This window comes from Lepidochelys olivacea (assembly GCF_965140295.1).
Source record: "Lepidochelys olivacea isolate rLepOli2 genome assembly, chromosome: 14".
NCBI lineage: Eukaryota > Metazoa > Chordata > Testudines > Cheloniidae > Lepidochelys > Lepidochelys olivacea.
The window spans coordinates 43,817,604-43,831,131 of NC_140424.1; the positions used below are offsets into that span (position 1 = coordinate 43,817,604).

Below are 13,528 nucleotides of genomic sequence, written 5' to 3' on the forward strand. Positions count from 1 at the left end.
TCACAGCCCTCTTGGCAGGATGCAGCTGCTGCCTCAGTTTCCCTGTTGGGGTGGGAGGAGCCATTCACATGAGGATTTAAGGTTTACAAAATAAAAATGTCCCTTCTGGGAGCTGGTTTATTATTATAAAAATGTCGTACATGTACACACACACACACACAGAGTCTATCCTAGCACGTGCCAGCAATCCTCTTGTCCGCGGTGCCTCTTCACGCTCCTGCAGCCCTCGCAGCAGGGCCTGCAAACCAGCCCTTCTCGCCTTACAGCAGGAGTTTGAGTCCTTCCCCCATGGCTGCAGGGGCCACAACACCTCCAGAGACAGTCTCTGGCAGATCAGTCCGGCCACTGCTCGTCTCCGGCTCCTGCCCTGGGTCTCTGAGAGGAGGGACGCTGCAGGTTTGGCTGCTCCCCTTCCAGTTTCCTAGTCAAAAGATTCTGTCTCTGTGCCATAGACGGGGCCTTGGCTTTTATACCCGTTTCCTCTCCCAGCAGGATTTGCTGCCAATTTTTCACCCCCTACTGCTTGTGAAGTACAAACAACTGCCATGTCCTGTCTTATGGCTATAGTGTATTCCATCTGTCCGATTGTTGGGGTGCTCTTGTTTTTCCAGCTATAGCACTGGGACATACACAAGGCAGGACATTATAGTGAAGAGTGTGGTATAAAGGCAGGCATTAGATAGGAGAGAAGGACAGATGGAGGGGATTGTCCTCAGTTTATTAGTCCTTGTGGGGACTCCCCTGTTGGCAGGATGCAGCTGTTGCCTCAGTTTCCCTACAGGGTTGGGAGCAGCGGTTCACATCCCCTCCTGTTCGCTGCTTCTCTTCATGCTCTCGCAGCAGGGCCTGCAAACCAGCCCTTCTCGCCTTACAGCAGGAGATCAGGGGTCCTTCCGCCAGGCTGCAGGGGTTCACCCCAGCCCCTTCATTCCCCTGGCCAGATCGCTCAGCTCTTCTCAGGCTCCTACGCCTGGTTTTTAAGCTGCAGGCTCCAAATGTTATTAAACCTGAACACAGGGGCTGCCCTCAGCCTGGGAGGGCCACGGAGTCTCGCCCCTAATTCAGGGTGGGGCTGCTGGAATGGAGCCATAAAAGACCCACATTATGTGGTCTCCCTGTTAAATCCCTGGAGCACCCCACATTCCCAAATGGGCCAATGGGTGCCAGAGGCTCCAAGGGGAGGAGCTATACGCTGTCTTTCAGCGACCGTCTCTCTTCCTTGCTGCTGGGGCTGTCCCCCTTCGCCAGCCCCATCCAGTCCCCCACTTGCTGAGGCAGCTTGGGACAGCCCGGTAAAAGGACAAGGCCCAGCCTCATCCAGGTCACTGTCACTGTGCTCTGCCTTCTGTTTTCTCCACTGGTTTGCTGCAGATCCAGCGTCCCTCCCTGGAGCAGCCTGAACTGGAAATATCGCCACTGTTCAGAAAAGCACACAACCCTTCTCCTGCTATTATAAACCTGCAACAGCAACAAATAATAATAATCAGAAATCGAACAAAACTTTGAAAGCAGCCTCCACTAGCAGCCATAATCTGGCTCCAAGCCATTTTCCCCAAGGTCACAGCAAACCTGGGGTGAAACCAGGAATTGAACCAGATTTCCTAAATCACAGCCCCAGGCCCTAACCACAGGGCCTGTCTTCCGTTTTAAATGTGAGCTGCATCATTCACTGAGTGAACAGAACTCAGAGGGACTCACCAGTTGCTGAATTTGGTGCCACTGACCCATTTCCAGGTCTGGTTCAGGTCCCTCCGGAGGCCGATCCAATAGTTGGGGATGTCTTTATAGCGCATCATGAAATCCTTTGTTAGAAAAATAAAAGTAAGTATGCGTCACACACCATTTCTGGGCCCCTACAACCTGCACTTGATTCTCTGAGCTACGACACGGGGCGCTGGGCAGGGGGTCCAGGCTGGGAATTCGACACCAAGACATGACAATCCAGACTCGAAGGCAGCACCCATCCGCTCCATGAGCTACGGGGAAGTCAGTCCATGTGTGGACATTGTGCTAAGACTAGTCTAGTTTCAGAGTAACAGCCGTGTTCGTCTGTCTTCGCAAAAAGAAAAGGAGGACTCGTGGCACCTTAGAGACTAACCAATTTATTTGAAGTGAGCTGTAGCTCACGAAAGCTCATGCTCAGATAAATTTGTTAGTCTCTAAGGTGCCTTTTCTTTTTGCAACTAGTCTAGTGCGCTTAGTAGAGCTGGCTGGAGCTTTTCCATCAAAATATTCTGTGACAGAAAATGTGTTTCCTGCAAAAATGAATTTTTCCAAAAGTAAATTTCGCTGAATTTTTTCCATTTCCACTGAGCAATTATTGTGTTTTGGGTCAGTTCAGCATTAGTCTGTAGCCAGCTGAGCTACCAGGGTGCCTTGTGGGAATTATAGTTGGGCCTCACACCTCCACCTCCCTCTACTATGGGCTGGTTCCCCCTAGACTACATCTCCCATAAAGCACCATGGTTTCCCTATTGGCTGAGCCACTGCTGGGCATCATGGGTGATGTAGTCCAACCCGGGATCTCAATGCACAAAAGGGGGCAGAAGGCACCCAAAGGACAACTCGCTTGAGGAACCACAGGTGCTGTTCAATGCTGTTCAATGAGTCAGCAGTGTGCCCTTGTTGCCAAGAAGGCCAATGGCATTTTGGGATGTATAAGTAGGGGCATAGCGAGCAGATCGAGGGACGTGATCGTTCCCCTCTATTCAACATTGGTGAGGCCTCATCTGGAGTACTGTGTCCAGTTTTGGGCCCCACACTTCAAGAAGGATGTGGATAAATTGGAGAGATTCCAGCGAAGGGCAACAAAAATGATTAGGGGTCTGGAACACATGAGTTATGAGGAGAGGCTGAGGGAGCTGGGATTGTTTAGCCTGCAGAAGAGACGAGTGAGGGGGGATTTGATAGCTGCTTTCAACTACCTGAAAGGGGGTTCCAAAGAGGATGGCTCTAGACTGTTCTCAATGGTAGCAGATGACAGAACGAGGAGTAATGGTCTCAAGTTGCAGTGGGGGAGGTTTAGGTTGGATATTAGGAAAAACTTTTTCACTAAGAGGGTGGTGAAACACTGGAATGCGTTACCTAGGGAGGTGGTAGAATCTCCTTCCTTAGAGGTTTTTAAGGTCAGGCTTGACAAAGCCCTGGCTGGGATGATATAACTGGGAATTGGTCCTGCTTCGAGCAGGGGGTTGGACTAGATGACCTTCTGGGGTCCCTTCCAACCCTGATATTCTATGATTCTATGATTCTATGAACCAGGCTGAAACAAAATGTTTTGATTTGCTTTGACAAATCAAACTGTTCTGATCTGTGAGTGTCAAAAGAAGTTGGTTTGATCAAACGTCAAAACCAGACATTGTCACATATTTCTGGAACTGACAGGAAAGTTAAAAGTTGAGTCATTTCAGCTTCTTGTCCCGATTCCAATATTTTGACATTTATTTTTATCCTACATTTCCCATAGGCTGGAAATTCTGATTTTCAACCAGCTCCGGTAGTTAGCAGCCATCTGGCTCTGCTCTCAGCTGCACTCCAGGCCTTTACCACTCCTACATGCTGACCAAATCCCTTGATTTTACTGAGAGTCTCATGCTGTTTGGTGCTTTTCTTAACACCCCAGCTCCTGGAGTCAGGTGATTACAAGAGACTCTCATCTTTCATAAGTTTCTAACTCTCATGGTTGCAGAGATAAACTTGAAAATGTGACCCCCTAAAAGCTACAACACCAGAAAACAAATTAGAAGCCCTGGCAGCTGTTATTTTTCAGTCAATCTCATGGTTTTGGGGGTCCTGACTGCTGATTTTTAAATGCCTGGGTTGGCAATGCTGCTCCTGTCACATAAAAGGGGCTGGAAAGCATCTAGATTCCCCCACTGGGAACTCCCCTGGAGGTCAGCACATTAGCCCCACACTGCTCCGACTCAATCCCTAGTGAACGGGGAGGATGGAGAGTGGGTGGAGCACTCTGTACTCTGGCTATTCTGGGATGTGAGAAGTTGCCCTAAATTCAAGCAGCATCTGGGGCCCTGACAGCCCCAGGACAAACCCAGCAGAAAGCCGCCTTTGCCACCCCCACCCTGTGCAGCCCAGAATCTGGGGCTCACCATTTCCTGCTGGGTGTCGATCACGGCCAGGGAGGCACCGAGTGCTGAGCAGTTGTTCTGGCTGTCGGTCCAGTTTCCTTCAGTCTCTGAGAAATAGTAACACTTCCCCAGGTACCCGAGCCAGCCGTCCGGGCAGGCAGGACCAGCTGGACACGGCTCAGATTTCCTTGCTGGAGATGAGAAAGTAGCAGGGTGAGAGATCTGCCCGTCTCCCTCTGTAGTGGTCTCCCTCCAAGGGAACCCGCCCCCCCAGCGACACCACACCATGGAACACCGTGCACGCACACCAGGGGAAGCTGGTCTTGTGCCGGGACACGTTCCCCTTTACAACAGGGAGAGGCCAGCGCCCTCCACCAGCACCCTCCACAGCGACACCGGCTGTGAATTTGGAGCCACGTTTCCAGCCCTGGTCTCCTTTGCTGTGCCCCAGTTTTGCCCCCCTGCAGTTAACCGCAGGCACAGCCGGTGCCGGTGATTGCACCCGCATGTCGGGCACTTCGGCTTCTGCATGGCAGGGCTGGTCTGCGGGGGAAGCAATCCCGGAGCCGTGTGTCGTGGGCACAAAACCGTGCTCTGAAAAAAGGCCAGTGGTGAGGCCTCCCGTGGTACCAACCAATCGATGAGATAATTATAATCAGCCGCCAGGTGGAGCTGTTACCCCCTGGACACCCACAGGTGAGATGCTAGGTATAGAATAGACGCAACCAGACACCAGGGGGTGCTGTTGTCTCTCAGTTTGAATCTACCAGAGGAGAGGAAAAGACCCTCTGGATCCTTTCACTGAGGGGGAGCAGGGGGGGTTTCCATGAAGGCTTGGATCTAGGTGCCCGTGAAGCCGGCCAGCTCGGCAAGACGCTGGACTTGGGGGGAAAGCGGCTTCATGAGACAGGAAAGGTGAGTGTGGACCCAGGTTCGTGTTTTGTGTTGTTATCATTTGTGCCCACCTCGTTCTCTCGTTTCTAGTTAAATCGTTTTTCTTTCCTGAACAAACCTCTCCTGTTTATTAGCCATGCTCACAAGGGAGCTCACAGGAGCGGTGGTTTATAGTAAAACTGGTAAATACGGGCATGCTGCACCTTTGGGGCAGAGGATCTGGGTGCCAGGGCTGGAGGTCACAGGGGCACGCTGCAAAGGGACACAGGGGTTGGGGTGCAGCTATTGTTATCTACAAGGTAAAGCCAGGGCTGGCCTAGCCGGGAGGAGAGGGCTTGCGAGGCTGAGAGGCTGGTGGGGTTAGGGAGCTGACAGCCAGCTGGGAAAAGATGGAGACAGGTGTCTCCCTGCTGGAGACAGGGGGGTAACACGGTGACTCATAGCCCTGGGTAACCAGGTGTGTTTGGGTGACATGGCAGAGCGAGCCAACAGCCAGTGGGAGCTGGACTATGGTGGGTGAGGGGGGAGAGACCCCACAGAAACACCCCGGGCTCAGCAGAGTCTGATGTGACTGTTGAAGCAGGGGTGGGCTGTGGGGGGAGGGGGGGAGAGGGGAGAAGTTGGGGGGTGTTGTGAGATTTCCAGCATGGAGTGTAAGACACAGAGACGGGGCCAGTGCAGGCTCCACGCTCACCTGACAGGGCGATGAGGGCGACGATGAGGGTGATGACAGTGATGGTCAGGATGGGAACAAGAACCATGTTCAGAACTGCCCAGCGACGTGCCTGTGATTTCCACCTAGAGAGCAAACCTGTAATAGAAACAGCCATTAAGGCTCACGGGGCGGCTAGAGCAGGGAGAAATGGGCCCTGCACTGATCAGCAGCACCAGCTGGAGCTGGCTTAAAAAAAAGGGGGGGGTGGTATTTTCAAATATATAGAGAGAAATTTAGAGAGCATGAAGTGAAAATTTTCATTCCAAATGGCAGGGGGGAGTCCTTTCAACTTAAAAATAAAAATAAAATCAGAAAAACAGGGGTTTCAACTGGAGGTTTTCGGAGTTTCCCCCTGCACTTTCAAACTGTTTCCAGTGAAAGTGTTTATCTAAAAGGGGAGAGAATGGGGGGGGACGGACAGACCCCAACATTTTAAATCAAAAAGGGATTCTTTTCCTACTTCAAACACAAAATTCCCCCCCACCACCAAAAAAAACCCTTCCCATTAGAAATGAAGATTGGCTTTGTTTCCATTTGAAACCCAGAAACCTTCTGAGCAAAAAGAGTTGTGGGGAAAAATCTGTCTAGTTCAAAAAAGCATTTTCCACCCAGAAGACGTTGATGGACATTTGACCAGCCTGTCTCGCACTGATGGAGGAGGTGGGGTGACTATGCAGGGACTGAAGCAGGGATCTCTGGACACAGAGCTAAAAGCTGCAGTACATTGAAGGCCGTGGCTAATTTAAGTGTATTTTACATGGACCAGCCACTAAAGGGAGATAAAGGCCCTCCTGAGTTAAAGTGTAAGAAGATCCCAAAGAGGCAGCTGTACCTGTAGGGTAAATTTTGCTGCTCTCTCCATCCTTTGGTGGGATGGTCACATGAGTTGTTCCGTTTGGTTTCATTTGGGTTACATGGGAAGCCAGGAGTGGATTTGGCTTTATCTTCTCAGCAGGATACAACCCGTTCCACATCTTTTCTGTCTCCGAAAGAATTGCGGACTCCAAAACAGGGGACATGTTCACCTTTCTACGGCCAGTGGTAACTACGGCCTTGTTCACAGTGGGTCTGGCAGTGCCGGCAGAGCCCTTCGTAAGGAGATCTTCAAAGCAGCTCACTGGATTACAGCTCAGGTGCGGTTTGGCTATGTGGGGTGATCAGGAAAAACTCCTTTCAAATACAATTGGATTGTGAGTTTTACCTGAAGACTCCGACCAGCCAGGCTGGGCCCGAGCTGTGTTCGAATGAACTGTTTCAAAGGTATCCTTGGCACGGCTTTTATCCCCAGGGTCAACTAGGCCTTAGCAGGCGCTGACCAAATCAATTCCAGGTCGCAGAATCATCCTGGTTCTGTTTCCTCTTACTGGTTTCTGTAGGGTCTGGGTTCGAGGTTTGCCTGTGGAGAGAATTGTCGGGTTACTCTGGCTGGCTTGTGTCGGGGTTTTATCTGCCCAGCCACAGCCCTGCACAGCAGGGGCAGTTAGAGCTGGCAGAGCGAGGACTGCCCGGGTTTCTCTACAGCGATTGTCATCTGAAGGATCCCAAAGCACTCGACAAACCCATGGAGGCATGCGCTGGACTGGGGTCAGTTTCATGTAGAGAGAGTGGGGCCAGATCTGATGGTGTGAATTGGGGCAGTTCCATTGAAATCACTAAACCTAGATCCCCAGCTGGTGAAATTAGCCATCGCTGCACTGCAGTCAATGGGTCCTGACCCCCAGCTCTGATGGGTGAGGTCTGTGTATATGTCTGTTACAGCCACACCTGAACTGGCAGGAATGATCACTTCCCCTTATGCAAATAGTTTACAAGAAGTCGTTATGGTTTAATTGCAGTGCCTGGAATTTTGCACGGGGGGCCGGGGGCAGTTCCCTCTTTCTGCCCTTGGGGGATGCCCCAGGAAGTCCCTGCACCCCTGGTGGGACAGGGCCTGGGAGAACAGCAGCAGACAGACAGTCCCAGCTGCACCCTATGGCCGCAGCAGAGCTGTTACTGAGCAGATCTGAAGGGGGCACCCCATCTCCAACACCAGCCAGCACCAGCTGCTTCAGCGGGAGGGGCAGGACACCCCTGTACTGGACGGTGATGGAATAACCTGCCCCGGGGACAGATTCCTCCCTCACCCCCATTGGTTAGAAGCTGGGGCTTATACCTTGCCCAGGAGGGTTTAGAGCCCTTCCCACTCCAGGTTATTTTGTAATATTGATGTTTATAACTCTGGACAGTCCCACTATATCTATAAATGTCAAGAGCTTGGCAGGATTTAGAAAAGGAGATTGACCAAGGAGATCTTGTGGCAGTGAGTTCCACAGGCCAGCTGTGCCTTGGGTGAAAACGTATTTCATTAGATTTGAATCTGCCGCCTTTTCAAGTCAGGGGCGTGGTTTCAGGAGAGCTGCTGCAAAATGACACCTGCCCCTGAGTGGAAATGAAAAGTCATTCCAGTCAGGCAATAAACAGCTCCATCAGTGAAACAATAAAAGGCAGCTAAACAAACAGCCCCCTCCTCTCACAGCTCCTCTAGGGTATTAGCAGAGCTATGGGGGAGGGGGGTAACGGCTACCTCAGCCAGCTGGGCATTGCCCCATAGTCCCATTGTGTGTCATAAAATGCTACAAGGGCAGGAATCCGGGAGACAGAAAATGCACCCCGGTAAGAGTCTCCTGTGCTCGTACAGGGATTCGGAGTCTCCCCTGCCCGGCACCTTGTAACATCTCTGCCCCCTGCCTAGTGGGGTATAAAATGCCACCGGATTAGGATTCTCCCCTCTCTGTTAGACACTTGCATCATCACCAACCCACTGGCAACTACACCTGGCCTGGGCTGGTGCCAGTGAATCACTAGGGCTACATCTCCACGGCATGGTCAACCCAGCTCTGTGGGATCCAGGTTTGTGGCCACTTGCATCCACACTGCACTGCAAACCTGGGCTTATGATTGCTGGCCCGGGGCCTCTCAGCTGTGCTAATGGTCCACACCGCACCGCACAGACCTTCTGATGGGTCTGCAGCTTGAGCTGTGTCCATACTGCAAAATGGCAGAGCTCGGACCAGAGTCACACCAGGACGCAGGCTCAGACTTGCCCCAGCAGGATGCTAGGACCTGACTTGACCGGAGTCAGACTGATCTGTGTGTGGACAAAAAGGGGCGCGGTCTCAAACCTGAGTCTGAGCTGGGCTCACTGCTGTGTAGACACACCCTAGAGTCACTTTTTTCCACCAGTCAGCAAGAAACTTGCAGAATAAGGAACGCAGCATTCTCGGCTTAGATCTTAGTCTCTGCCACTGCACAGCTTCTGTCTAGAGCTGCCCCCCACCCTCTCCTATGTCGCTCCCCCTGCACAATTATAGGATCAGCCCTGCCCGCCTTCCTCCCAACACCATCTGCCACAGTGGGCATTTGTCCCCGGCTGCTCACAGGATCCAGCTTACACAGTGGGGCTGGCAGATCGTATGATATATGACATCCTGACAGACTCACATAGCCAACGCAACTACACACACCCGCCGCTCCCGCACAAACGCACCCACAAGCTGGGGCAGCAATTCAATCACCGATGTGACTCCCTGGGTGCTAAGGAAGAGAAGTAGTGGGGTGCTCAGCACCATGGAGGCAGAGCTCTCATGAGCTCTGGGCTGCGAACAGGTTCTGCCCCGGGGGCAGGGAGTTTGTTTAGAAACAGAGGCAGAGGGATTAAGAAAGAATCATAGAATCATAGAATCATAGACCATCAGGGTTGGAAGGGACCTCAGGAGGTCATCTAGTCCAACCCCCTGCTCAAAGCAGGACCAATCCCCAATTTTTGCCCTAGATCCCTAAATGGCCCCCTCAAGGATTGAACTCACAACCCTGGGTTTAGCAGGCCAATGCAAAGAGAGCAAAAGTCTTGGCATTAAATGAAATGAAGGTTTGATGATCCTGAAAGCATTGCCAGGCGCTCCGGTTAAAAGGTAGGAAACAAAGGGCGGGAATAAATGGTCCATTTTCAGAATGGAGAGGAGTAAATAGAGGTGTCCCCCCCGAGGGGCTTGTACTTGGACCAGCACTGTGCAAAATGCATCAGTGATCTGGAAAAAGGGGTAAGCAGTGAGGTGCCAACGTTTGCAGTTGATACAAGAAGAGAGAAGACAGAGAGAGGGGGCACGATAGCCATTTTCAAGTACCTAAAAGGTTGTTACAAGGAGGAGGGAGAAAAATGGTTCTCCTTAACCTCTGTGGATAGGACAAGAAGCAACGGGCTTAAACGGCAGCAAGGGGGTTTAGGCTGGACATTAGGAAAAACTTCCTGTCAGGGTGGTGAAGCACTGGAATAAATTGCCTAGGGAGGTTGTGGAATCTCCATCATTGGAGATTTTTAAGAGCAGGTTAGACAAGCGCCTGTCAGGGATAGTCTAGATGGTGCTTGGTCCTGCCATGAGCGCAGGGGACTGGACTTGATGACCTCTCGAGGTCCCTTCCAGTCCTATGATTCTACTCAAAATAGTTAAGACCCAGGCAGACTGCGAAGAGCTATGAAAGGATCTCTGAAAACTGGGTTGTTAGGATATAGCTATTCAGGCCTGTCTGTAAAGGCCTTTTCTCTAAGAATTTAGGTGTATTCTTGTCACTTGGCTAGTTCTAGAGGTACAAAAGAAAGAATCAAAATCACTGTCTGCCGGTGTAAGGGCCTTCTCTCACGGCGACGGTCTGAGGCCCTGTTCTTAGGCTCAGGCCTTTGGCTAAGCAACAGAGGCTGCCATAAGCTGGGAAGCGACTGGTCACATCCTCACATCCCAAACCAGTCACATTGAAATAAGGCAATCTGGGGCTGTTGGAAAGGTGATCCGATCTATCACCTCCAGAGAAAGGGAAGGGCCTAGAGGATGTAAAAGGAAGTTTAGTTTGATAGTTTTCTGTCTGGTAAGAACTCACTTACCAATAGACACAGCTGGGAAACCCTTATGTCCTTATAGGTGTAAATAAAGAAATAAATCCTCACTTCTGTATTGTTTTGTCATTATAGTTCCCACTTTGCTATTGTTTATTTGCAGGGTCTCTGTCTGGTTCTGTGATTGTTTCTGTCTGCTGGATAATTAATTTTGCTGGGTGTAAACTAATTAAGGTGGTGGGATATAAAATGGTTAAATAATCGTGTTACAATATGTTAGGACTGGTTAGTTAAATTTCAGGAAAATGATTGGTTAAGGTATAGCTAAGCAGAACTCAAGTTTTACTATATAGTCTGCAGTCAATCAGGAAGTAAGGGGGGGCAGGAATGGGAACAGGGAATGGAGGTGGGGAAACTGGAATCGTGCTTTGCTAGGGGGGGAATTGGAATCATGTTTTGCTAAGGGGGGTGGGGAATGGGAACAGGGACACAGGTAAGGCTCTGTGGTGTCAGAGCTGGGAAGGGGGACACTAAGGAAGGAAACTGGAATCATGCTTGCTGGAAGTTCAGCCCAATAAACATCGAATTGTTTGCACCTTTGGACTTCGGGTATTGTTGCTCTCTGTTCGTGCGAGAAGGACCAGGGAAGTAAACAGGTGAAGGAATAAGCCCCCTAACATGGGTGACTGGGCAACTAAATGGCAGATGAAATTCAATGTTAAATGCAAAGTAATGCAAATTCAGTTGGGATTGGTCCTGCTTTGAGCAGGGAGTCGGATTAGATGACCTCCTGAGCTCTCTTCCAACCCTAATCTTCTATGATTCGATGACATGGCAAAATATAAACCCAACTATACATACAGAATGATGGGGTCTAAATTAGCTGTTACCCATCAGGAAAGAGACCTTGGAATCATTTGCAGGACTCTGGAAGTATTTGCAAATTGAATCCATCTCACTGTGCCTGTGTCATCCCCAACTCATTCTCTAGCTTCAGAAGACTTAAAAATTCTCTCCAGTCTTCTCTCCTGGATAATGCAGCTGTCCTGAACGTGCATCAAGACCATACCAGGGAACTAGATGTAAATACGATTGCTGGCTGGAGACATAATGTCTTGAAACTGGGACATTAGTGAACACAGCTTCTAGGTGACTGCAATGATCTTAATATACTGTAATTCATGAGAATGTAATTAGGTAGTTGCTAAAAATAACAACTGAATCGTTATTCAAATAGTAAAGATACCAATGACTGACACATCCAATAACTAGAATATGAAAGAAATGTATACATATGCTGAAAATAGCCTCCCCCCGAAACTAGCAGAATGCCCCCCAAAACACACACAACCTCTTCAAAAGCACCCGCCAGCAAAAAGAAAAATCAGGGCCTATGAATTTAATAATCGGTAACTTGAGTCCAGCCAAAGCAGCTGACAAGCGCTCTCTGGTCTCTCTGTGGATCTGCTCTGGCAGGGAGAGAAGCAGCAGCTGCTGCCCAGGGTGTTTGCAGGAGGGTCCCTATCTGCAGGGCCAGCCAGCGGCAGAGCAACGGGGCAGGAGCCCGGGGAGTGAATCTGGCAGCTCCGGCCCCAGCAAAGGCATCCAATGGAGCTGGCACCAAGGGTCTGACCCCAGGGCACAAATCCGGGTGCTTTGCAGTGGGGTGAAGCAATCAGATCCCACCTGGCTCTGCGGGGCGGACACATCCCAGGCCATTCACTACAGCCTGCCCAGGGGCATTGCATCTGCCCCCCCGCTCACCCTGCCCCATAGGAGCCCCCTGCAACCAGCCCCTCAGAGACCCGCTGGGGCAACTGAGCTGGGAGCTAAACTGGATTCGTGGGGACAAAGCCGGGGAGAGACAGAATGGAGGCAGCCCAAGGAGAGCTCCCCATGCAGATATTGCCCCCCCACCCCACCCCCCAGCTCTTGCTGCTCTCTGCTCACCTGGGCAGCAGCCAGACAGCTCCCCGCAGGAGGACCAACAGCAGCGAAAGGGTTAATTCCAATCAGGGAGGGTTTGCTGGACTGTGAGACACTCACAGTCCTGTGTCGGTCCCTTGCTGTAGCAGGCGGGTTATACACTGGCCCCACAGCTCCTCCCTGCTTGGGTGTCAGTCGTAAATATTCCAGGAAGCTGAAACAAAACAAATTTTAAAACTGCATCCTGGAGAGGATTTCAAATCAAAAACAATCCACTTCCTGACACGTCTTTCAGAAACAGAAACATGCCCGGGTGGCAGAAAGCTGAGCTGCCCCAGGGACCCGAGCCAAAGACTCTGTGGCCCAGTGAGCACTGCAGGGTCACTGAGGCAGGCAGGTCAGGCCGGGTTAAAGTCTCCCCGTGCAACACAGCTTGGGGGCAGATTTCCCCGGGCGCTGAAACCTGAGGGCCACTCTGGACTCGGGGCCTGTCTGCACTACAGGGGCCTGCAGCCCTAACCATCCTGGTTGGCTCCCCGGGGTGTACTTGGATAAAGGGGCTCAGATTGGTACCCAGATCCCCTGGCAGGGAGGGAATATCCTGTAGAGGTGCAGGGCACCTTTATACAGAGGCAGATCACTGTTTTTTGGGGCCCTGGGCCAGAGCAGATGGAGACCCCTCCAACCCCCCTCCAGTACCCCTGCTGGGGAGCAGGGTCAGGGTGTGGGGCCTTGCCCCCCCAACCCCTCACCCGCCTGGCGCTCCTGCCAGGGAGTGGGGGCCACTGCACCCTAACCCTACTGGCAGGAGTGCTGGGCAGAGTGGGTCAGGGCACCCATATTTCTGGGGGCCCCCCAATTGGCCCAGGCCCCGTTGGCCCAGTGGCTAATCCACCATTACCAGTATAACCCATTGTCCACACCAAGGGCTTCACCAGTGTAATTATTGTGCTAAAAATATTTCACAGCCCCAGACAAGGTACTTAGAGCGGGATAACTCTTCTAGTGTAGAGCAGCTCTTAATTCACAGTGTCTCCATCC

General features: G+C 51.4%; 1 protein-coding gene across 1 annotated transcript; it reads right to left on the minus strand.

Annotated features, from left to right (window-relative positions):
* Window positions 1–82: 82 nt before the first annotated feature.
* LOC311531082 (early activation antigen CD69-like) lies at window positions 83–12,696 on the minus strand. The gene is made up of 6 exons (XM_084648161.1): window positions 12,512–12,696; window positions 6,527–7,090; window positions 5,674–5,790; window positions 4,107–4,276; window positions 1,699–1,802; window positions 83–1,458 (listed from the first exon to the last, which is right to left on the minus strand). Exons 2-6 carry the CDS (start codon window positions 6,711–6,713, stop codon window positions 1,329–1,331), a joined length of 708 nt encoding a protein of 235 aa, XP_084504287.1. The 5' UTR covers window positions 6,714–7,090; window positions 12,512–12,696; the 3' UTR covers window positions 83–1,328.
* Between the last annotated feature and the right edge of the window lie 832 nt (window positions 12,697–13,528).

Excerpts from the sequence above, each read along its gene's own strand:
- LOC311531082 (XM_084648161.1), bottom strand. The coding sequence starts at position 6,713 with ATGTCCCCTGTTTTGGAGTCCGCAATTCTTTCGGAGACAGAAAAGATG. Across the intron at positions 4,277-5,673 it reads CGCCCTCATCGCCCTGTCAG|CAAGGAAATCTGAGCCGTGT; the intron begins GTGAGCGTGGAG and ends TCTCATCTCCAG. Across the intron at positions 1,803-4,106 it reads TCGACACCCAGCAGGAAATG|GATTTCATGATGCGCTATAA; the intron begins GTGAGCCCCAGA and ends TTTCTAACAAAG.